The following is a 24,466-nucleotide window of genomic DNA, read 5'->3' as shown; positions in this document are numbered from 1 at the left end:
TTGGCAGACGCACGCCTGGCACACTTAACACACTGCCACTTGGCATGCACACATACAGATTAACGCACGTGCTTGGCTGCGGCCCATACGTATGTAATTGAATAGCGTGGTGTCCTGTTTTCATGTATTATTGAGGACCTCGTTTAATTAGGGAAAAAAATGAAAAGACTCATTAGAGATATGTTAATTAGCTTGCCTCTCTGCTCTCTGGAGAGGGCTGGCACCAGCACAGTGGGATGGAGGAAGAGAGGGAGCCACGCAGGAAAGACGGGAGGAAGAAACTGAGTCATGTCAGTCTCAGAGCTGAGCGTTTATTGCGGTGAAAATACTTTTAATCAATATTACAACCCTAACTCACCAGTTTTCTATACATATACTGTATGCTGCTAAATAGATTCCTGCCTTCCCTAGCTGCCTTATTTGAACCACTACAGATTTGAAAAAAACACTGAATATAGAAATTCTGAGGCAGGGTTCAAAGTCTTTTAACTAATCAACAAAAGTATGTGGAAAGATGAGTGTTTAGCCCCCCAGAGTCTGCGATGCTGAAGCGGGTCCTTCTCTCCTTCTCTTTTATTTTCTTTCAAAGTGTTTTTCCCAAAGCACTCCTTTTGTCCACTCAATGAAAGTGCTTAGTTGGCAGTTTCTGTTATTTGATGTGGAGGGAATTGGGGCTGCATGTGCACGCGCATGTGTGTGTGTGTTGGGGGGGTAGTATGGGGTCCTGACAGTTTGTGAAGGGTGTACGGGAGGAGGTTGAGCAGCCAGTGGAATGGGTTTGGCTCTGGGCAGAGGGGTGGACAGACAGAGGGGAAGGATGGAGAGGAGAGGTTTGGGTCTGGCCACTGAAGTGTGAAACTCTTATTTTGTGATTTGAAACATGAGTGAAATCAGTAATGAAATATGGTCGATAACGGCCTCTCACACTTCCCAATGAAATGCCCTGAGCGTGTGTGTGCCTGTGTGTGTGTGTTTCTGAAAATGTGTTGTCATTTTTATTCTGAACCACTGGGGCGTTAGATGGAGGGAGGCGGCGGACGAGGGGAGACGAAGGGAGGGAGAGAGGGTGGGGAGGAGGAGGAGGAGGATTTTCCACTTGAACTTGCTGGTCTTTCACTGTCCTCTCTGAAGTTTTTTTTTTTTTTCGTTTTTTTTTTTCATTTGTCTGGCCCCTGTCAGAGAGAGCCGACTGTTATGCGCGTCCACGTGCATTGTGTATGTGTATGAGTATGTGTGCCTATGTGAGCATAGAACAAGGCCCAGCTCAGGCTCCCAACTCCCTGCTCTCAACAGCCTGCGTTCCTCTGTGGGCTCAGGTCCGTCTACCGTCCTCACACTATCGTTTCATCTATTCATGCATGCATGCATCCACACAACCATCCATCCTTATCTCCAATTATCTTATCTTCAGTTCAAATGCATGGCAGCTTGAAGTAACTTGGAAAACAATGCAATAAACTGCAGTAGCAGCTCAATAAAGTAAACAATAAATGTTTCCAAAATGTCTGTTAAGAAAAACAACCCTGTTTTCAACTTTGTAACATTGCTTTTCTTTAGACAATCCCATTATATTCAGTTTAAGAAGTTTAGGAACGAATGACGAATCACTTGAAAAATTCCACTTCACCACATTTGGCGATACATTGTTTTTTTTACTTAACAGTGAAAATATGCTATCAGCTACATGATCTTTTATGCAGAATAACGTGCAATTCACCAACTAGCTAATACAAATACTGCAGCCTGTTATTATATTAGTGGCATGCAACACATACTGTAGATGCTTGCACTTGTGGCTACCACAAATATACATGTGATGTGAAGGCAATTACTAATAGATAGAAACATACGCACAAATATTGAATAAAACCTCCTTTGGCACATTGAGATTTTGTTTGGCACCAGCTTACTTGCACATAGTTTGTAGACACAGAGACAGACTCATGACTCAGCAAAAATGAGGCGGTAAGATGCCTGTATCATCCCCAACCCCACCTGGCTTCGCTCATCAGTTCCCCCCAGAGTAATGTGGCCCCTGGCCCCGCTGCAGATTAGCTGGAGGAGGGGTACTCACCACACACAATGGGGCCCTTTTACTTCCAGTGGAGGCCTGGCCCTGAGCTCCAAACAACGCTCTCAGCACAGTGGGCGCTCCTTCTATTTCTCTTTTTCACTCAAATGCTTTTCTCCTTCACTCCTCTGCTTTTCTCTTTCTGCCCCCCCCCCCCCCTTGCTCTATCCCCCTCCCACCACCACCCCCCATGCTCTCCTCTCATTTCTTGGCTCGACGAGCACAGACAGGCTGTTTACCTGGAAGAACCGTAAGAGGGTATAAGTGATAGTGATGATAGCTGGTGAATAAACAACCAAAAAAGAGGGGAATTCACCACACACCATTAAAGCCTCTACACACCAAGACACAGCACAGTGCTGACTGTATTTTAAACGGGAGGCTCTCATTTACCCTCCCCCCCCCCCCCCCAGCCTGCAGGCAGCTACGGTGGCAGAAGAGAAGAAGGCCGTGCAGTTGCCATGTGCATGAATAAGCACAGATTTCTCTCTTTTCTACCACTGCTGCTAATGTGTGAAAAAGAAGTAAAGTTTGTGGCAACAGTGACATCCAAGAAGGATTTAAATATTTGTAAAGAAGGATGCCAGAAAAAAACAAAAGTTATATACAGGTTATTATGCAGTGAACAAAAGACTGGAAGACAGAGGCACAGGTTTTTATGCACATGGAGGTGTGTGTGTGTGTGTGTGTGTGTGTGTGTGTGTGTGTGTGTGTGTGTGTGTGTGTGTGTGTGTGTCTGTGTCTGTGTGTGTTTGACAGGAAGAGAGGCAGGCGTCCCTTCCAGGGTGAGGTGGTAATGCTCAGTGACAAGGATAAACAGCGCTGGGGTTTGCTCCTACCAGGAGAGGAGGAGGAGGAGGAGGAGGAGGGGTGGAGGAGGCCTGTGTCAGCCTCTCTCTCCTCCTCCTGCTTTCTCCTCTGTCATTTTTTCAATTATCCCTCTCTCCTGCGTGTCCCCATAGACCCAGAGGCAGGGCCCGCATCATTTAGACTGAGAGCCTGTTTAGATTCTGATTATAGCCTCCTTTCTTCTCACCACTCACTGCCGTCTCTCTCTCGCTCTCACACACACAGTTACGCACACACCACGTACTGGCTGTACATTTTTGAGCCAGCATGAGGTGTCTGCAGGTGCATCTGTTGAGGGCACACTGGATGTTATTCTTTTAGAAACTGTTTGCGTGTATTTTAGTTGTGATGATATGGTATGCGCAAGCATGCATTAAGTGACGGCAAATTAGAAACAAGGAGAAGGTGTGAAATCCAAAGTTCGCTCCTAAATTAGAGAAGATGCAATCGTATAACCAGCCTGTCTCTATATAAACACGGTGCTGAGCCGCACTGGGCTTATTCCCCTGGCTGCGTGCTGGTTTAATATCAGATAGCCCTCCTTCCTCTCTTCCTGAGGTTTCATCTGAAATGGAAAATGGGGCTTTCCTCCTCGAAAAGTCATCAAGGGAGGAGAGGAGAGAGGGATGGCGGCTCATTGAAATGCAAGTTACATCCCCCTTCTTTCTCTCTCTTCGCTCCTCTGGGACTCCATGCCTTTCTCCTCCTTCTCCTTCCCATCTTCAGGGCACTCCCTCGCTCCCTCTCTTCCTTTGTTAATCAGTTAAACTCCCTCTTCAAACAACCCCTCTAATTACGCTTCCACTCACTGTAAACGACAAGGCTGTCTCTCGCTCCCCCTCTCCTCCCTCCTTCCCTCCCTACCCCCACCTCCCTCTCTCCAAGACAAGGGTTGACCTCTGTCAGCCGTCGACCCCTCTGCAGTGTGTGTGTGTGTGTGTGTGTGTGTGTGTGTGCACGTACTGTACTTTATGACTAATTCTTGCGTGACATCTTAGGTTTTAAAATCCTACTGTTATTAGTGGTTCAACTTTCACAATTATCAAACACCTACTGTACAGGATCGTGCGATTGTTCACCTGCATTTGTGTGTGTCTTCGCTGTCGCAACCATCTCAGGCTCTGGGCCACATTTCTCCATCAACAATCCTGCAGTCTCTCCATCTCACTATTTTTCAATCATTACTTCCTTTCTTCCTCCCTTCCTTCACCTTCTGTTCTTTCTTCCTCCGCATGTGTGGATGGTATCCTTCCTTCTCCCCTCGCTCTGCTCGCCCCTCCACTCACTCCCCCCCCCCCCCCCCCCCCCCAAGCTTCACCTCTCTCCCACTAATCTACCACGCATCTCTCTCTTTTAAATTAACATGCAACATGAAAAAAATGGAACGACAGCGGGGGAAAAAAATTAAATGCATTTAATAAATGGCTGACTTCAAATCGCCCGGCTTTTCAGACTGTCCCTATTCACAGTCCAATGAAAGGGGAGAAATCATTCACCGGGAGAGACAAAGCCGAATGAAAATATAATTCCGCATTGTGAAGCGCTTTTGTCCTGGCCCGTCAAATCGCTAATGGCGAGGCTTTTGTTTTGTGGCGGCGCTCTCAGGCTGGCGGTGTCGTATGGCGGTGGCAACGCGTGCCCCATAATCACCACGCTTTGTGATATTAGATTATAGGGGCAATTAATGGCGTCAAACCTTAACTACTCAGCATTCAGCCTGCCACACACACATTCAGCCTTTAAACACATGCTCGCTTGCACACACAAGCACACACACACATGCATGACAGTATATCAGCACTTGCACACATGGACGCGCGTTTGGTTCTGGCGTCAGAGCGTCAGCCAACACACAGAAAGGTGCTATAACTCCAGTAATTATTACGCCTGTGACTTGAAAATGTCAATGGCGGTGTGTATAAAATAGAATGTATGAGTTGTCAAGGAGGAAGAATGGGATGCACAAGAGCAATTAATTACAGCTTTTCATTTGGCAGCTTAGACTGACAGGGCCCGGTGGCGGGGGCAAGCTGGCATGACGCCAAGCGGCACCCATCACCACCCCCACCATACTCACTACACCCCACCACCCCATCGCCTCTGCCTGTTCCTTTAACAACTGCCACGGCATCACCCTTCCCCTGCCTCACCCCTCTCTGACTCTTTTCTTCATCTCCCTCAGCTCAAACACAAACACACGCACACACACACACATACACACACAATCTCTTGTGCTTTAGCTCATTCATCTACATACCTTATTCTCTATCCCCTCACCGTTACATGTGGCTGGGAGTGTGTTTAGTTAGGGAAGCCTGCTTTGATAAAGGCAGAGTGTCGGTCGACTGATGGACACAGAGAGAAAAAGAGATGGATTGGAGGAGGGAGGCAGGGAGGGAGGGAGGGGGGAGACAGAGGCCAGGTGGGAAAATGGGTGTTAGTATTTATGGACAATCTTGTTTACAAAGTCGAATCAGCTCTTTACAGATTTAATTTACCAGTGACAGCTCTTCTCCTCTCTTCTCTCTCCACTGCACAATTCCCTCTGCCCATCACCCTCCCTACCTGCCATCCCCTCAGGTGGTGAGTAGATAGACTGCTCTGAAGATACTGCACACACTGGCACTTGTGCATGCCCACACACACAAGCCCACACACAGACACACACACAGTTTGACCATGAGAGAGATTTATATTTCACTACTGAGTGAAAATAGATAAATGGCCAATTTCAGCGGGGATAACTCACCCTTGTATCTCTCTGTAAAGCAGCCATCCCCTCTTAACGGACAGGATTATTTGTATTGAGAAGGCAGTATAGTTTATTGATTTGTAGGCAGGGAGGGAAGACGGACTCAATCACCCTCCCTTTCTCTCCCTAAATATCTCTCTATGTCTGAACAACTCTGTCTCTTTTATTCCCCGTATTGTTTTCTCAAACCCTAATTCAGTTAATAAATTCAGAAGCACTTTGTCAGCAGGATTTTTTTTGTGTGTGTTTTTTCATTCATACGGTCTGCATTTATGCATTCATGCGAGTGTCTCAGTTTCTGATTTACGTGGTTAGTTTGTCTTCAATTTTGCAGTGTTTGTGATCAGATCAGCAGCTCAGATGCCCATCTCTGTGTACAATGCATGTGCATTAAGAGTGCTTGCACAACACATCTGCACGATTCACCACATTTCTCTATCCTCTCACTACCTCTTTCTCTCTCTCTCTCTCTCTTCCTGTGTCGCTCTGTTTTTGCCTGCCTGCAGCTCTATCTGATGAGATGTCTATCTCATCAGATAGCCACTTTGTTGTGCCTTTCTTCTTAGCCAGCCTTGACTGTGTGGGAAGAGAATCGGAGGCCGTCCTAATCATGTATTTATAAAGGCAGATAAGATTTTATATTTTATTGGGAGATTGCATAGCTGTCCTTTTATCTCCCTGTTGTCACTGAAATTGCCAGTTGCTTTTTTTGTAACAATGCCAGCCTTGTGGAGGAAAGTGTCAACAATATGTGTGCGATGCGATGCGTCTGTCTATTTATCTTTCTCTGATGTTGCCAGTTTTTCTTAGCAGTGACTGACAAGAGAGAATAAGAGACAGCACTCCTCTCTAACTTTACTTGTCCATACCAGCATACTGTACAACCTCCATTCACATTGTTTGTTTTGAGTGGAGCATTAAGTTGCAGGCACAGTCATGCTCTGTGCCGGCTGGGCCTTTTCACACAAAGCTTAACCCATTGATTGAGCTGTCCTGCTATTGCAAGCTAGAATGTAAGTGTAAATAACCTAAAATGTCTGTTTGCTGTGCTGTCTTTAGGTGCCTGTGTCCATGGCAATGATGAGTCCACAGATGATCACTCCTCAGCAGATGCAACAGATGCTGTCTCCCCCTCAGCTTCAGGCCCTGCTGCAGCAACAGCAGGCTCTAATGCTACAGCAGGTAAGGCACGCACACGCACAAGCACACGCACACACACACACGCTCTGGTTGAAGCCGTTCCCAGGCCGGCATGTTAGAATGTGTCTGTTTTATTAGGCGCTGACACACACTGGGCGTGATTGTATCTTATTCAATGCTATAAGATCTTTGAAGATAAATACATATCCACTTATACACACAGTGTCATTTCGAGTACCTCCTCTTTAGCATTGTTGCTAGGAGAATGTGCATGCTCCTGCCTGTAGATGCACACATATACAAACACACGTACTTTTTAGCATCACCCAGTGACTCATAGTGATTCAAGAGTGTGTGTGTGTGTGTGTGTGTTAATGCCCGGCAGGTGAAAGAGGGGTTGCCATGTTGACACAAACCAATAAACACTCTTCATCTGCAACCGCCCCAACTTGTGAGCCCCTACCTACACACGCAAAAACACTCAGGCAACCTTGTAAAGGCTATGAAGAGGACTATTAACAGAGTGAGGATAGAGAAGTAATTACGGCATAGGGGATGTCTAGAAAACACATACATAATACAAGCAGGTGAGGCCAGAGCACACAGTAGATTTAATAAGAAATAGTTAATAAGGAGTATGAATTGCAGTGGGAAGATCTGACAAAGTGTATCATCATGGAAATGTGAAATGTGATGGCTTTCTGCATGCAGATGGCTAAGAACCTCTTCACCAGCTCTTCTCTAACGAGGAAAAAGGAGATTGGAGGGTTTATAATGCTCACTCACTCACTCACACACTCTAACACACACACACATTACACCCCCACTATTAAAACCACTGAGTTCAACATTGCTCTCCCACTTAATTAACCACAGTATGGACTTGCTCTTAGTGTATATCTGCAAATCAGGCACTTTTACCCACACACACACACACACAGAACAATCAACCAACATATCACTCACTGAAGCATTTCATTTCATATCCCCACGGCAATACAGCATTGTGTAAGAATGTGTAAGTATGGTTTACGGCACACTGCTGCACAGCAGCTGTGTGTTTGTATGGTGGATTTGTGTGTGTGTGTTTTAACCTTTAAGTTTCCTCTAACCTTTACTTATGCTACAGCTGCTCTGCCTTTCTTTCTTAGTGTGTTCACTAGAGTCAAGGTCATGGTAATAGGCTGGAGAGGTGAGTGCCTCACTTACACATACTCTTAATGCACAGAGCCACTGAATCAAATCATTAAAAAGACCTTAATTATCACTTAATTATTCCCTCAACTCACCACTCTCCAGTCAAGAGTGTGTGGTTGCGCACGCGCCTGTGTGTGCACTTGCATATGCATTTGTCTGTGTGATGAGGAGGCGATCAGGGCTAGTGACGCGGAAAAGAGAGATTAACTCGGCCTAAGGAGCGATAAAATAGAGGAGAGATAGATAGAAAAGAAAGAGCAGCAAGAAGGAATGAGTCGTGCATTTAAAATAAATGAAGGGCAAGAAGGAACAAAAGAACAGTAAATTATGTCAAATTGAAGCTATGGCTGGGATAAGATTGAAACTGGAAATGTAAAACAGCTTTACACAGACTGTGTTGAGGATGGGCGGCGGTGTGTAGTCTGCTCACTGTGGGGTCAGACGGATGAGAGACCGAAACAACTGCAGCACTGTGAAGTCATTTCTGCTGAAAAGCCTCTTTGAACATTTGACGCACCATGAAACAAAGACAAACTGCAGACAGACACATGTACTGGCTGTTCTCAAGAGGATAACCCGCCCCCCTCCCACACACACATACACACACATACACTGTGGTCAGTGTGAGTTTTTATGTCCGCCTTGCTCTCCTCTCAGCAAGATTAGAATCTTAATGGAGTTTCCTGAGTAAATTAGTGATTAGTAACTCAAACAAACAGACAGGCTGTGGCTAATGTGTGTGTGTGTGTGTGTGTGTGTGTGTGTGCACTGTAGTTTTAAATTATTCCAGTTTGCTTTGCAGTCTAGAACTAAATAATCCAAGCAGGTTCAGCATTATACAGTAGTTATGACATACACAATCACTTTACAACACAAAGCGACACACCATAATAGCTCCATACTATTCTTCAGTAGTCTGTGGTTTGTCAATAAACCGCACACGGCCACACAACGATAAACTGCGGCCTTCACTGAGGGGAATAGAAAGCTACTGAATTCCTTGAGACTCCCGTTCAAGTTACAGTGTCTGACAATCGCTGGGCGTTCCACTGTTGGACGACTGCGGTATTGTTGAGGTTGATACAAAGTGTGTTGTGACTCACTCGCCTCATATTTCTCCCATCTCCTCCCCCTGCCTCCCCCCTTTCTGTGTCTGTCTCTAGTTACAGGAGTATTACAAGAAGCAGCAGGAGCAGTTGCATCTCCAGCTTCTGAGTCAGCAGCAGCAACAGCAGCAGCAGCAGCAGCAGCAGCAGCAACAGCAGCAGCAGCAACAGCAGCAGCAGGCCGGGAAGCAAGCGGCAAAAGAGGTGAACTTCACCAAGTACACACTCACTCAGCTCAAGTACACTCTGAAGTACACAAGTGCCCTTAAACGCAGTAAAAGTGGTTGACATGGGAGCCAGCAGAAGGAAAAGAAAATCACACGGAGGATCTAATGTATAGAATATATATATTCCCTTCTCTCTTCTTATCCTCCTTTTCTCTAGATTATTGTTGTGTGTACAAGCTTGTCTCGAAAAAAGAATTAGTGAATATGGATTTTCATTTCTTCCACCGGCATGCCATGTCGAGGCAGCGATGGAGTGCTGTGTTAAGCCATACGCTGCCCTGCCAAAGTATTCATTGCACGCCTTCAGCTCTGAGCCTGAAGAGAAATCTCTCTGTAGGAAGGGCCTGCCACTCTTTTAATTGTCAATTAACCCCGCCAGCATTAGGAGCCTCCCTTGCTCTCGTTTCTCTCTCACACACACACACACACACACACACACACACACACACACACACAAATATGCATAAGTACTCACACACTGTACCAGGTTTAACCACCGCTGTGGTACAGTAGGATATCAGAGGATCAACTACAACAAAGAGCATCTCAATCGATCAGAAAAGATTACTGTCATGACCTGTGTGTGTGTGTGTGTCTGTTTGTGCATGTGTGTACTGTATGCGTACAACAGAGGCATTTGTGTTACATGAATGCTCATTCACCAAAATTGCCGAACACACAGAGGGCCATGCAGGAGACAGACTTAGGGAGAAGGGCCTTGTGAGACTTTTCTGATAAACGCATGAGGAGACACATCCTAGATTTTTCCTCCTCTTCCTCATCCCCCCCTCTCCCAGTGGGCAGACCGCCCCCCCCCCCCCTTCCCCACACCTCGCCCCACAAACTCCTCGCCGACAGCGGTCAACCAACTCGACCGTGACCAAAGCAAACCAGTTGTGGTTGACTCGCATGTTGAGAGGGTGTCTGATTCGCTTTCCCTTTCTCCCTCCTCTCCGCTGCTGTCCCAGTTTTCAGGTTTGTTGTCCTGTAACAACTAGACAAGTGCAAACATTGGTCACACAGCTACACATACATGCAGAGAGGGAGAGGCTTGATGTGTGACGGTTCACTGCACAAACACATACACTTGAGGGAATATGCCTCCCCACAGAGCTGCATACAGCTGATATGACGAAGGCCATTTCCAGCAGTCGGTGTTTTTCATTCGCAGCGAGCCCTCAATCAAAACCAAAAACGCCTTTTTAGTCACCTCTCGTACCTCCCCTGGTCAAGCAGGTGCTGTCAGATATTGAGGCAGGGGGTGTGTTTCAATAATATAAGGTTTGTACTGTTCGTAAGTCTGTCCTACAGTGCAAGATAACCAGCAATCAGCTAAGAATATTGTCTCGTGACAATCTGCTGGTCAGAGTAGTGTAAGGCAGACCCGTTGTGGATGAGGATTTTAACCAACTTCCGATTCCAGCAGGCCTTGAACACACCCAGAAAACAAGAGAACAGGAAGAGACAAAGAAGGCAGAGCAGGAAGGAAGGAGAATGAATAAGAAAATCTCTCCTTGCCGTTTGTGCTCGAGTGGCTGTGAATTTTTGCCCTTTTCCTTCTTTTCTGCAGTTTTTCTTCACTTTCTTGTCTGCGTGGAAGTGATGCATTGAACGGAAGACTATGTATGTGTATGTTGAGTCAGTGTTTGTGTGTGTCGCCGGTGCATTTGGGACTGGTCAGGAGTCAGCTTAATGAAGTGACTCTGACCACCACAAGAGATGTGTGCATGTGTGTGTGTCTGTCTGCGAGTGTCCATCTACAGTGTGTGTGTGCGTGTATGTGTGTGCACGCGTGCATGTGTCTGTCTGCGAATGTCCTTCTATATGTGTGTGTGTGTGTGTGTGTGGATCTGTGTGACTGGCAGGCTCAGACAGTGTGTGATGTGCTCATAAATCACATTGACAGCCTGTTACTGCGCTAGCTTTGGCCACTCAGCCACAGCTAATGTAAACAGAACACAGGCACACACACACACACACACACACACACACAATGTGTGTTTTAAAGAACCGTAGCCATATCTCAGGAGGGAATGAGAGACAGAGGAGGGGGGGAGTGGAGGATATAAAATGGACAGACAAGTAGAAAAGGAGGGGCAGGAGGGCTGGAAAGAGAGGGAAAAGAGCAAGACGGGAGGAAACGGTTCACTAAGGACATTCTGATCATGATAGACCGTTTATTGCAGCAAATGATAATTTGTCAGTTCACTTCAAAGAACTGAATCATGTAAGCATGACAGAGATTGTGTCTGCGACCACAACATCTCTTGCCTTTGACAAAGTTTGCGCTGGTCAAAGGAGTACAAAAAATTCTGGGTCCCCTGAAATGTTTTTCTGTGGTTCTAGAAGTGTCCCCACTATTCGTTTATTTTGGATTCGTTCCTTGTAGCCACAAATATCCAGAAAATACAGTAAACAATTGTGGGGGAAAATGAGTTTTCCCCCTTTTTCACTCGTCTCTGTTTTTCTTAATAGTTGTTGTACTTACTCGTCTGCACCCCCTCACACCTCCCTAACCGACACAACTCTCCCTAACTCTCACACACAAACACACTGCCATCACACTTCTTCTCCCCAGGCACCAAGTCTGAAAGGAAGTGACCTATATGCCCTTCCTGTGAGATCCTCTCTGTTCAAAGAGTTCCCGGCTGCCACTCTCTCTCACTTACACACACACACACATGCACACACAATGAGCAGTTCCTCAAGTTGTATTTATTTATTTTTCCTCTCCAGTAGTTATCTGTAACAGATAAAGTCCATCTCTCTCGGGGGTTGGTCGGGTGGGACTTCAAACAGCGCAGCACAGGCCAGGTTTGCCCCAGACTGGGAGGGCAGGAAAGGGGACATTTATCACCGTAACACACACCGACTTTATCGCCATGTAGTCTCTCCCACTCTCCCTTCAACCTCCCTCCTTCTCTTCATCCTCAGGGTCCTCACAGCTTGGCTCTGGGCTTTTCTTCCTTTTAATACAGGACTTTTATTTATTTTATATGGTGTTAGTTGACTTTATACTTTAATTTGTTGAGACTGAATGGTGTACTGGGACAAGCAGACCAATTGAAATCATAATAACAGAACAGGGAAGGGCTTCCTTTCAGAGAAAAAACAAAATCAAGGGCAGCTGTCTAAATCTGGCATTTAGTTCAAAACTACTTTTAACAAATGTGACACTTTCCCAAAATGTGATTCTTGTCAGAGTTTTTAATGGGTGCAAGCAGATATCTGCAGGTGTTCTGTCATGATTTGACATGTTGTGCCAAAATTAGCAGAGGGCTTATTAATACACATTTTGGACAAATACCTTATACCAAAAAAAAACTGGATAAAGATCTGGTTGAAGATACAAATAATACAAAACTTGAAAACCTTTTCTAACCTCTGTCTTCTTGTGCCCAGCAGTTAGGTAGTAAGCAGTTGGCCTTCCAGCAGCAGCTGATCCAGATGCAGCAGCTTCAGCAGCAGCACATCCTCAACCTCCAGAGACAAGGCCTGGTCCCACTGCAGCCCACCGCCGCCATGCAGTCTCTGCAGCAAGGTATGTGCACACGCACACACACACACACACACACATACACACACACACACAGGCCCGTACCCAATGCTGCATGTGAAGCCTGTTAAGTTAATCAGCCAATAAAAGATAAGAGGAAACCTGATTGGTGGGTTTGTGGAAGGTACTCATTTGGATAATAAGTAAAATATGCCACTAAGCCCCCTGCTTGGAGGTGTGTGCATGTGCTTGCGCGAGTGTGTGTAAGCTTGTGTGTGTGTACTTGAGATTAGCCAGACACAAGAACATCATCGTCTTGCTATTGCTGTGCCCACAAGATTTTTTTTATTGTTCCTGTATGTAACTTCTCCCACAGTCCCTTTATTTTGTCAGTGTAGTTTTAGAACGATAAAGGTTGACTGTTGACTGGCCCGCCCTTATTGAACTTGTGTGTATATGTGTGTGTGTGTCTTTGTCCACTTTTGTCGGTACACACATACACACACTACCTCACACGCAGAGAATGCTTTAGGGGCTCTAAATTGGCCGTAACATTGCTAAAGCGCTGACTGAGTTGACCAAACAGAGCAGTTTCCTTCCCTCCGTCTGTCTGATCTCTCTCTCTCTCTCATGCGCAGTCACGTGCAGTCACACACAACTGTTCACATTCTCATAGTCGCTCTGTAGTCTGAATCTGAAAAAACTCAAAAAAAATAAGCTCAATCAAATCAATTAAATTTTCAAAAAGTTCATTTCACATAAGCCTAATACAACACTCAAGAATTGCATTCAAACTTAAGTGTGATTTTTGCATCTGTGTGTTTATGTGCTAGGGGGGAGGGTGTGTGTGTGTTGTGTCTGCCGGAGGGTAAGTGGAATTACCAGTTCACAGAGAGTCAAAAAAACGGAGCAGATACAAATTGAAAACAAATAAAAAGACGGAGGCCACAGTTTTGCATAAAAGACTGTTGTTTTTTAGACAGTTGCAAACATTTGGCTTTGGCATCTCCTTCTCTCTCTCTCTCTCTCTCTCTCTCCCTCCGTATCAGAGTGGAATTTCCCTGCAGTGTGAAAGAGCCGGTCCATTGTGACGGCTCAGCCAGGCGTGAGCCAGAGCATTCCTCTGACCAGCCATGCCACACAAACACACAAACACACATGCATAAACACTCGCACTTACACACACAACTGCACACATTATTGCCCCGCCTCAAAGGGTCGTTGTGTCCGGTGGGTAGTTGGTGGGGGGTGCCCTGAGGGGGGGATCCTGCTGTGGTTTTTTGTTTATTTCTCTTACTGCAGTAAGATGGAGGCACTTTGTAGAATCTCATGACAGGCAACCTATTAAGTCCATGGCAAAAAAAACAGAGAGCACTAAACCACTTTGTTTGAGAATCAAACTGCTTTTTTCTAAACACAGACCAATCATTGAGCGTGTGTTTGTGTGTTTCGGGAACTTTCTTCACTCTCATATGAAAAAAAAAATCCATTAGATTTGACTTCATCCTGTTAGACCCCACCTTCTCAGTAACTTAAGGCTGCTTCCTAGCATGTGTCATGTCTACAGACATCAATGCGAAAGAAATATGACCCCAGCAGCCAGATGTGGCTGTGTACGTTAAACAGTTAGCAAAAGCACTCGCATCCACGTTTTAACACTAGCTGGGGGAAGTTGTGAGTACATGCATTCACTCGAATGCACACAAAGTCAGGATTTTGTTGTTTACAAATCTGTTCTGCTCTTGGCTACTTACAATTTCAGCTTTACTTGCTTTGTGCTCAGCAGTAAACAGCTGACTTTCACCAGAATGCAGAACATATCCTCAGAATTTCTCCTTGTATTTTTGATTACTACTTTAGTAATTTAGTAATTACTACTTTACACTTTCACTCCCTGGGCGTGTCCACAGGTCGGTCAGGTTTCTTGGATAATACACACACACACACACACACGTAAAGAAATCTATGCACACACTGCCTCCAGAGTGAGAACTTTTGTTTTGGCGGGACCACAGAAGAATGCAGACAAAGCAGACATAATATTTGGATTGCTGCGAGGTCTGTGCATGTGTGTGTGTGTGTGTGTGTATGTGCAGATGTGTGTGGCTGCATGTGTGCGTGCGTGCAGACGTGCACGGTAAGATCCATTGGAGTAGGCTGTGGCATTTTAGGCGTCTCTCTCACTGTGAAATTGGAGCAGAAATAACAAAGCAGCGACTAGAAAGAACTCAAAGTGTGCACCCACCCTGTTCAGACAAACAGTGGTAGTGACAGGAGCAGTGGTGCTGGTAGACAGTAGCAATTGCTAACAGAGATTAAGAAATAGCTGAGGAATAGTGGATATCTGGAAATAAAACAAAAACTCGCAGAAATTACCCTCTTGTCGGTTTTAGTCCTATTTACCTCTTTAACCACTCCCAGAGGACTGTAATAGTTGCATGTGTGTTTATGATTGTTAGTCGCAGCTCTCTTTGACCCACATTCATATACAGTGTGTCTGTAGGTGGGTATTATTGTCTTATTGTCTGATATTTCTTCATGTTTAAATTAGCTTGACTTAACCTAAATATCCTATTATCATATTTGCACGGAACATGTGAAATTGAGCAACTAAGTAAGGTTGCCAAGTTAACTGTGCGTTCCTTCTCTGCAGCGATGTGTCCGTCAGACCTCCAGCAGCTGTGGAAGGAAGTGTCGGGGGTGCAGAGCAGTGAGGATGCCCTGAAACAGGCCGAGGGCCTGGACTTGAGCACCAACAGCTCCAATTCTACCTCAGCCTTCCCCAAAGCTGCCAGCGCTCACATCCCACTGCACAGCCTGATCAACGGACAGAGCCACACCCCAAAGAGAGACAGGTACAGTGATGTGCAGTATGTCGAAAGGCTTAAAACATCAACAAACGTCTGTCCTCTCTGTGACCTGCAATCTTTCTAATTCACACACTCTTGCCATGACATTTTCTGGCATTTAACTTTTAGCTTTTAGCTGTTCCTTGATACCTAAGCACATAAACACAAAACATGCACACGCAGCATATCACACATCACCAGGGTGCAAATGTCTCTCAGCTCATTTGATAGGAGGTGTGTTGGGTTCAGTATGTTCTGCCAGTATGCTGTCAACCACATGCAAGTGTAGTATAGAGGAGAGGATGGTGGAGGCAGGCCATCTGGGGAATTATTTGTTAGTGATATATATTTTTAGATCTGAAATTGCTGTGGACATAAATTCATTGTTAACATGTTGACATTTTGGGGGTGCATGTTTAAGGACTACTTGTACCACACGTATGAGGGCTGTGTTGTTCCATGGCTTTTGTTCACTGCTCATGGGCTTGTCTTTGTCTTTAAGAGCCAGACTGTTTGAGTGGATATCCAGCTTCACCAAGGCAGACAGCGGAGATGACCATGTCCCCTATTACCCCAAAGGCGGCCAACCCCCCAGCAGCCAGTGAGTAGCACATCCACACACACACACATGAGTGGACAAGACAAAGACAGAAAGACACACTACTGGAGGGTGGTCTGCAGTGTCACTGTGGCACTGATTCAGTGTTTGCTTCAGGAGCATTGACCTCTGACCTCATTTTGGAGGGGGTCAGTGTGGGTGTGCAAGTATCAATTATAAGAACTTCTATTAGCGGAGTGGCTTTAGTAGACAGAAAGAGGGGACCTCGCATTAGTGTGTTAGCCTGCTAAGCTAATGCATGGCTGATGTGGAGGAGAATGTGGTTTCCAGCAGTTTGTCATGTTTATTGTCTGAGCTGCTTCTGAGTTGACTCAACCACAGCCAGCACACACACACACACACACACACACACGTACGCACACGAGCTCCAACCTCAGCCAGCACATATGATCAGGAAGAGCCGTAAAGGCAAAGGGAGAGGGAGAGAGACATGTTTCCATCTGCGAGACAAATGTTTTTTGTTAGACAACCTTCTGATGTTGATTTGGGAGAATCCCCATCCCAGTCCCCACACGCACGTGCACACACACACGCACACACAGACAGTCATGTAAATATATGGGGAGACAGCAGTCGCCGGCGAAGTTCCAGGTCTGAACCACATCTGCTACTGGACCTGCCACACACACACAAGCATGCATGCACGGTCACAGTTATTTTACCCTGGGCCCAAACCAAACCTGGCCCAGTCTTTCATTGCCACACACACATACAAACACACAAACGCTCATGAATATGCGCAGATGCACACTTACAAACACACACGTGCACACACACGTAAGCTCACCACAAAAGAACAACCAGCACATGACGGCAGCCGCCGCCAATCAGTCATGGCTGGTTGGTCCTGTGCCGACTCTGTGTCAACTCCTGAAACATAAGAACACACACTAACACGCGCACAACACATACGCCAAGGACAGTAACAGACAGGTCATGGACTTAAGAATTTGCCTCTGAGGTTGCTGGATCAATTCCCGTATTTGCCTGGCTTCTGTAACTGACCCCACTCTGCTCTATCCTCCTCTCTCTGCACTTGGCTTCGAGAACTGTACAAACGAACGACTGTTAACCAGACTCAGATGGCTCTCTTGATGCTTCTGCTGCCACAGTTACTTTTGCATTTGCGTGTGAGAGTGTGGCATATTAAGGCTTTGCTTCTCATTATGAGAAAGTAATTTCTTTCACATGCTGTACATTTCATGTACATAACAACATATGAAAAATGTAATATCTGTTTTACTACCTCGCTCTTTTTTTTGTGCCTTTCCCGCCACACAGTCATGAGGAGCATGCCGGCTCCCATCCTCTCTACGGCCATGGAGAGTGCAAGTGGCCTGGCTGTGAAGCACTGTGTGAGGACATGGGACAGTTCATCAAGTAAGTCCGCCACCCAAAAGGGCAGTTACATAGAGCCCGTTGAAAATCTGCAAAGTTCCTCGTGAATGAATAAGACCTCAGCTAAATTGTTTTGGAAATCAAAACAAAGTTTGATATCCAAACACACATCCTGTCTCTCTCCATATTGCTCTGTTTGCTACATACGACCCACAGAAGGTGAAGTGGGGTTTTATATGATAAGTGTGGGCAGCTAGAAACCCAAAGAGTCATTTGATTGGATGAGTTTCTGTAAATGCCCCTGAGTGAAGGGTGAGTCATGAAACATTTGAAATACATTACATATATTTGGCCTATATTAAGAGATTAATGAACAATTAACACAGGATTAAAACTGGGAAACATTTTTTCATTTCACTCAGTCTTTAAGGGTTCTTGGATGTGTCTATAGTTGCATTGGAGAAGGACAATGATTCCAGAAGTTCTTTAGTTTCAAAAAGATTCGCAACATTTTCTTACTTTCTCTCTTTGATCACAAACCTGGTTTAAGACCAAATTAGAAACTTCCCTTAAATTTCATCACTAATTGGTAAGAATCACACCTGTTTTTAAAAAAGCTCAACAACCGCTGGTCCCTAGTAGCATTGTAGAAAATAGATAAAGCATAAAGAAAAGATGAAGCAGAGCAAAGTGAAGCTATGGTTTGTGCTAAATGTGGAGTGTCAGTCATGAACATCAGTGGCGTTTCGCATTGGCTCACTAATTCATCAGTTGCAATCTGTTACATCACATTTGCTCGGAGGCACATTCATGCATACACACACACACACACACACACAGGTACACAATTAAACTCAACGTGTGTGTAAATTCTCATTTTTTCGAGGAATTCTTTGGGCTCCTAAAACACTATCCTCTTCTTCTTTGTTCCTGTGTTAGTATTTGTTTTTTCTTTCATTTTGTTGGTGGTTTTTGTCTGTGTGTTTGTTTGTGTTTTATATGCTTTTCCTCAGAAGGATCAGAAGCATTGTTTCTGTTTTTTAAATAGAAAATTACTTTTAATTAGCTCATCCGCTTGCGCCTCTTTTTGTTTCCACAACAAAAGTAAAGACACTCATTCCCACTCTGCCTCCATCATGCTACTTGCTAGTTTGGAGTCACTGCGGGATGTCAGTGCAGTCGCTGGCCTTGACATTCTGCCATCTCCTCCTCTGTCGCACAAAGTACAACGGACTTCCCTGTGGCACTATGGCTGCTAATGAAGGCTTCACAAGCCTTTTAATGAAGCCCTAAACAAACTCACACTCTCATTATCGGTGTGCAACTCTTAGTTGTTTAAGCAATGGAGATATTAATAAGCCGCGGTGATGAAATATGTACTCATGCACACACACACACATAGTCATAGAAGTGTGCGTGGTGATTGTGATGCCATCGGACAGTGAGATCAAAGCATGCAGGCAGGCTGGGAAAGTTTGGAGAGGAAAGCTGTTGTTTGGTGTCTCATTTCACGTAGCCCCGGGGCAGATGGAAGGAGAAAGAGAGATAGAGTAAAAGAGAGTGTGTGTGTGTGTGTGTGTGTGTGTGTCAGTAAGAGAGAGAGGCAGATGGAAAAAAATAGAGGCAGTGACAGATAACGCCGTCAGTCCGACAGTGCGCTCCCTTCCAGCCAGCCTTAGTCATCGCCCCAGGATGGAAACGGGTAGAGCAGAAGAACAGAGGACGGAGACACTCCACTATTTCAGGCCTTTCTTCTCTCCTCTTCTCTCTTCCCACCTCCCCTCCCTCCCCGTCCTCTGGTATAATACTCTGGCTGTGGTCGGTGGAGCTGGGTGTAATGTGGGTTAAAGCCTTGTCTGCCAGCACTCAGAGGAGTAAACAGAGCCTCATTGTCGGGACACATCGAGAAAAAAAAAAACTGCTACTGTTTATGGCCCGGCTATAGAGAGAGGGGAGGGTTTTAGGGGGCAGATTTGGTTGGAATGAGTGTGAATCACAGGCATTTGGGGAGTTGCGAGAGAAGATGAGTGGGAAGGGGAGAGTGGACAGAAGTGCGGGCGAGGGCGAGAGAGCTTAACAGAGAGTGAAAGAAAGAAAGAGAGAGAGAGAGAGAGAGAGAGAGAGAGAGAGGTGAGATCATGTTTTTGTTATTATTATCGTGCACTTGTGTTGAGCCGTCTATCTGACAGGATTAGCCATGCCATGACATCATTGTTTTTGTTTCATTTCCAGTCTTCGCCTGTTATTGCCGAACTTTGTGCTTTGTTAAAGACACACACATTCAAATAACCATACACCACACCGACACACATCGCTACTAATCTACTTTTCACAATAAACAAGTCAGAAAAGTGAATTTTAACTTAAAGCCACAGGATATAACTCACTCTAATACACCAGCAAATACCGAGCACACATACTCAACACACACTCACTCTCTCTCACACACACACACACACCGCACAGGCAGCAGCAACCTGTGAATAACCTTGGCGATGACAGAGCAGAGAGAAAGGGATGGAGGAAGGGAGACAGGGGGGATTGGGCTGGGAAAGATCAGAAGGTCCCGGGTCCTCCCACATTGGAGGAAACAAACAGCGCCACCATTCACACATACACACACATCCATGCACGCACACGCACACACACACGCACCAGTGTTAATAAGTGGAGTGAAGTTTAGCTCACAGAAAGTCTTAAGATAAGGCTTTGTGCGATAACACATGAGCTCATATCCAGGTGGTTGTCTTGGATCATGGCTCACTGAGCACCAATGAAGTGTACACACACAAAACACAGCTGCTGCGTTCTTCACTAGACAAAATAAACCTTCAAGATTATGATTTAATTTTCTAGCGCTGAAACAGCTCACAACTCAGTTTAAATAAAAGTCAAAGAGCTGGGTTTTGTTACTTCATTATTCAGCACCTGTGAATTGATTATGTTGAGTTGGAACTATCAGTGTTTTGATCTTTTTTTATTTGTAGATATCAATTTGCACTCTTGCATTTCCTCTTCACTTCTAGGCACTTGAACAATGAGCACGCCCTAGATGACCGCAGCACTGCCCAGTGCCGAGTCCAGATGCAGGTGGTTCAGCAACTGGAGATTCAGGTGAGTCTCATGCACGCACTTCATTTTCGTCCGCTCACAAAGTTATGAAGACTGTTTCAGCCATTCAATGAGAGTAACGTGTCTGAGTCAGGGCAGAGTTTATGGAGAGCAGTGGAGCTTGTAATTTAAAAGGATCAGTCGGCAGGGAAGCTGCCATCGCTGTTCCAATTATAAAGCTGCTCTGGTCACCAGCAAAAGAGAGAGTGAGGCTGAGAGGGGAGGAGGGAGAGAGAGAGAGAGAGAGAGAGAGAGAGAGAGAGAGAGAGAGAGAGAGAGAGACATGAGCTAGAAAGTGGAGGACCGGGCTGCATGGCCTCTCTTGTTCTCAAAGTGGTTCATACACACAATGCTCTTGAAACATCTGAATGCTCCAGCAAAAGCAAAATACCAACACTGGATACCAAGAAGTGAAATGCTCTACGTAAGAAAAGTGAAAGTACAACGGCTGCCTCTTCACTCACGTCTTGACATAGTTTCCGAAACACTTCAGAATAAGCCGTTCACATCACTGCGTCTGTGTGTGTGCGTGCTGTCCAGCATTAGGGTTGGCATTGTGCTTGGTGGTGGTGGTAAACAGCGTTTAGCTGAGCCCCTGAAGCCACCGCCAGGGAACCCAAAGTGACAGAGAGGCAGCTGGTGTCACATCACATCAGGACGGCCGTCTCTCTGACATGTCACTTCATCCCTCAGCAGTGCACAGGCAGCCCGCCACTCTACCCTCCAACAGCACACACACACACACACACAACTGCACAGTCACTGTGTAAATGTCTCATATTTGCACATCTCTGCAGTGTGTGAGTATGTTAATGGCGCTATCTATCTTAGAGTCGATCCGTTGTTTCTGGAGGCTACACGTGTGTACGCCTGTACTCATGCACAAACACACGCAGGATGCAGCGTTTCCACAGGCTGTAGCAGCTCCCATTAAAAGGCAGTTAACAATGTCAAACGGGGACGAGTGTGTCTGCAGGCTAGTGTAAGTGTGTGAGAGAGCTCCGGGTGCTGAGGTGGCTGACTTTCATATTCATCCCTCTGCCTGAGGTGTAATTGTAATTGTAATTCAGTGTCAATACCGCATTATATCAATCTAAGCGCTGTGAAATGAGGTAAAGTGTTTTTCATGGTGATAACAACCCTTGTGTGTTTCACAGCTGGCGAAAGAGAGCGAGCGACTCCAGGCCATGATGACCCACCTGCACATGCGCCCCTCAGAGCCAAAGCCTTTTAACCAACCTGTGAGTACACACTGGCACCCCGAAACCCAGATTACATGACCTTTTCTTCCATCCTCTCACCCCAAACCTCTTAAATGCACAGTTTCACTATCCCTAAACCTTCTTGGGATTTCAAGTTCCTCTCTTACTGTCTAGCTTGGTATCTACGCCCCCTATTGACCAGTGAGGGTTGATGTGTTATTTAGAAGTCATAGGGACTACTTTCTGTCTGTGTTGTTCTTTTCAACACTTCTTTCCGTCTTTCTTGCTTGCTTCTGTCTCTCTTTCGCTGTCTGGAACTTCTCATGATACATGCATTTCATTTCCCAGAAAACTTCATCATGTTCTTATTCCAAAGAGAAAGTCATAAAATCTGATATTCGCAGTGTGTCCGTGTTGAACAGTATTGTATTCATTCAGTATTCATTTTTCAGCTTTTCGGGGAGAGAGAGAGAGAGAGAGAGAGAGAGAGAGAGAGAGAGAGAGAGAGAGAGACAAAGTGGTCTCACAGTATTTTCAGTGTGTTCCCACTAAAGGGGTTAACATTTTGATGTGATGTGTGTATGTGTCTGTGTCTGTGCGCCCACACTGGTTGGTGAGGTTGTTATTAGGTATCTAATGAATATTTCATTATTCAGATTGACGAGGAGTCTTATTAAAATATGAAGATGTTGAAATTAATTGTCAATTAGAGGCAGAGTGTCTTAATTTGAGGGGATATAAATGGGTGCAGCCGAGTGGCGGTGTGTTTGTGTGTTCTTGTCTGTCTGGATGATGCGTTGATCGCTGGGGGATCAGCTGCTATTAACATCTAATGGGAAATCAGGAAGAGGCGTGTTCTGTCACCACCGGAGACGAGCCTCGGGGTCAGGGATTGGAGGAGGAGGGGCGGGGGAGGAGCGTCAGGAATGGAAACAAAGCTTGGCCTCAATTAACAGGGTTCGACTGTTGCCGTGGTGATGTGGCAGGGTTGCAGCGTTAATGAAGTACCTGTTAAACAGCCCCGCCTTCTCCAGTCTACTTAAATGGCAAAGAGGGGGCAGAGTAGAGAGAAGGCGATTTACACATTTTACATACATTTAGACAACACACATACACACACTGGTTTTAATTAGTCCTAAACTAGCAGCCCTGCAACGGCTGTCCCAGAGAGACTGGGTGTACTGGTTCTGTGTGTTATGTGTGTGTGTGTGTGTGTTTTTGTATTTGTGCATGGCTCTGCCTAATTGGGCCGTATTGGTCCGTGAAGACTTGGCCACCGCAGAGTGCATGTGTGTGTTCCCTTCTAACAAACATGCTGTCTTGTGGTTTTGTATTTGTAAACGCAGGGTTAATTGCAGCCAGCGCTGTGTGTATAAATGCAGTGTGTGTGTGTGTGTGTGTGTGTGTGTGTGTGTGTGTGTGTGTGTGTGTGTGTGTGTGTGCGTGTGCGAGTGTGGGGTTCTGTTTAAGAATGTATTTGGTAAATTGTCGGGACACAAATTCATAGGGAGTGTTTTTTTCCTTTAATTTGTTTATGTAATAATGTGACTTTACAATAGTAGCCATCCCTGGATACGTAGCACCCTATTGCTATAGGTAAAATGTTTATTCTGACACAACTAGTAGACAAAACTGTTAAGAGACAATCTCCTGGAAGAGACTTGTTACTTGATGTGTATGACACACAAGTATCTAATACATTGACATCACCAGACCCTCACCCTGCCCTGTGGAGATGATGCTTCTCTGTAAACAGCAGCAGCACTCAGTCAAAAGATGTTGACATGAAAGAAGTATTATTCATACAGAAAATCCCAGCACGAAATCAATTCTCCACTCTCAGTAGAGAAACTATTGTTTTTTATGTTAATAATGGATAAGCCCAGCTAAAGTATATTTACCTTTATAAAATACGTTTACCTTTATATGTTTTATTTCCAAAGTAAAGTTTCTCACCTGTATGTAAATGTTTCCCACTGTAGACATCATTAGACAATATTAAACTGAGGTGCAGTAAGTTATATTAAAATAGGATATTTTACTGAGATGTAATAATTTTTCAGCTGTATTTTAAAATAAAGCCATTTAATTGAATTGAATCATTTCCAATTGATTTAATAGATAGAAAAGCCATGAAGAATTCACCACAATGTATCTGTGCTGTGTGTCTCTTTAGCTGAACCTGGCTTCCAGTGGCTCTCTGTTAAAGCGGGACAGCGATATGTACCCAGAGGGTCTTCCTCACCCCCCCACCTCAGCTGCCACCCCCATCACCCCAATGCGCCAGGGTCCCTCAGTCATCAGCTCCTCCAGCCTGCACACACACTCCCACTCCCACACGCACGGTGTTGGGCCCATACGTCGGCGCAACTCCGACAAGTACTGCACCCCCATCGCCTCAGGTAGACTGAAACAGAAACTCAGTGCCTGCCTTTTTATTTTATTATTATAATGCATTGTATAATTATTGATTTATAATTGATTCACATTGTATTTGTTTTTTTATCCA

General features: G+C 45.3%; 1 protein-coding gene across 1 annotated transcript in view; it reads left to right on the top strand.

Moving 5' to 3' along the window:
• Positions 1 to 24,466, top strand: part of foxp4 (forkhead box P4) — a 90,423-nt gene that overhangs the window by 53,716 nt on the left and 12,241 nt on the right. The window contains exons 4-12 of the mRNA XM_076095935.1: positions 6,732 to 6,854; positions 9,173 to 9,319; positions 12,748 to 12,883; positions 15,492 to 15,693; positions 16,190 to 16,288; positions 17,588 to 17,686; positions 20,671 to 20,758; positions 21,913 to 21,996; positions 24,134 to 24,359. Of these exons, the coding sequence (XP_075952050.1) occupies positions 6,732 to 6,854; positions 9,173 to 9,319; positions 12,748 to 12,883; positions 15,492 to 15,693; positions 16,190 to 16,288; positions 17,588 to 17,686; positions 20,671 to 20,758; positions 21,913 to 21,996; positions 24,134 to 24,359 (1,204 nt within the window). The remainder of the gene's footprint in view (positions 1 to 6,731; positions 6,855 to 9,172; positions 9,320 to 12,747; positions 12,884 to 15,491; positions 15,694 to 16,189; positions 16,289 to 17,587; positions 17,687 to 20,670; positions 20,759 to 21,912; positions 21,997 to 24,133; positions 24,360 to 24,466) is intronic.

Source organism: Anarhichas minor, unplaced genomic scaffold (genome assembly GCF_050575085.1).
Source record: "Anarhichas minor isolate MPS153535 unplaced genomic scaffold, ASM5057508v1 ptg000021l, whole genome shotgun sequence".
NCBI lineage: Eukaryota > Metazoa > Chordata > Actinopteri > Perciformes > Anarhichadidae > Anarhichas > Anarhichas minor.
Note: the sequence above shows the minus strand (reverse complement) of the source record. Positions and strands in the feature narration are given on the sequence as shown.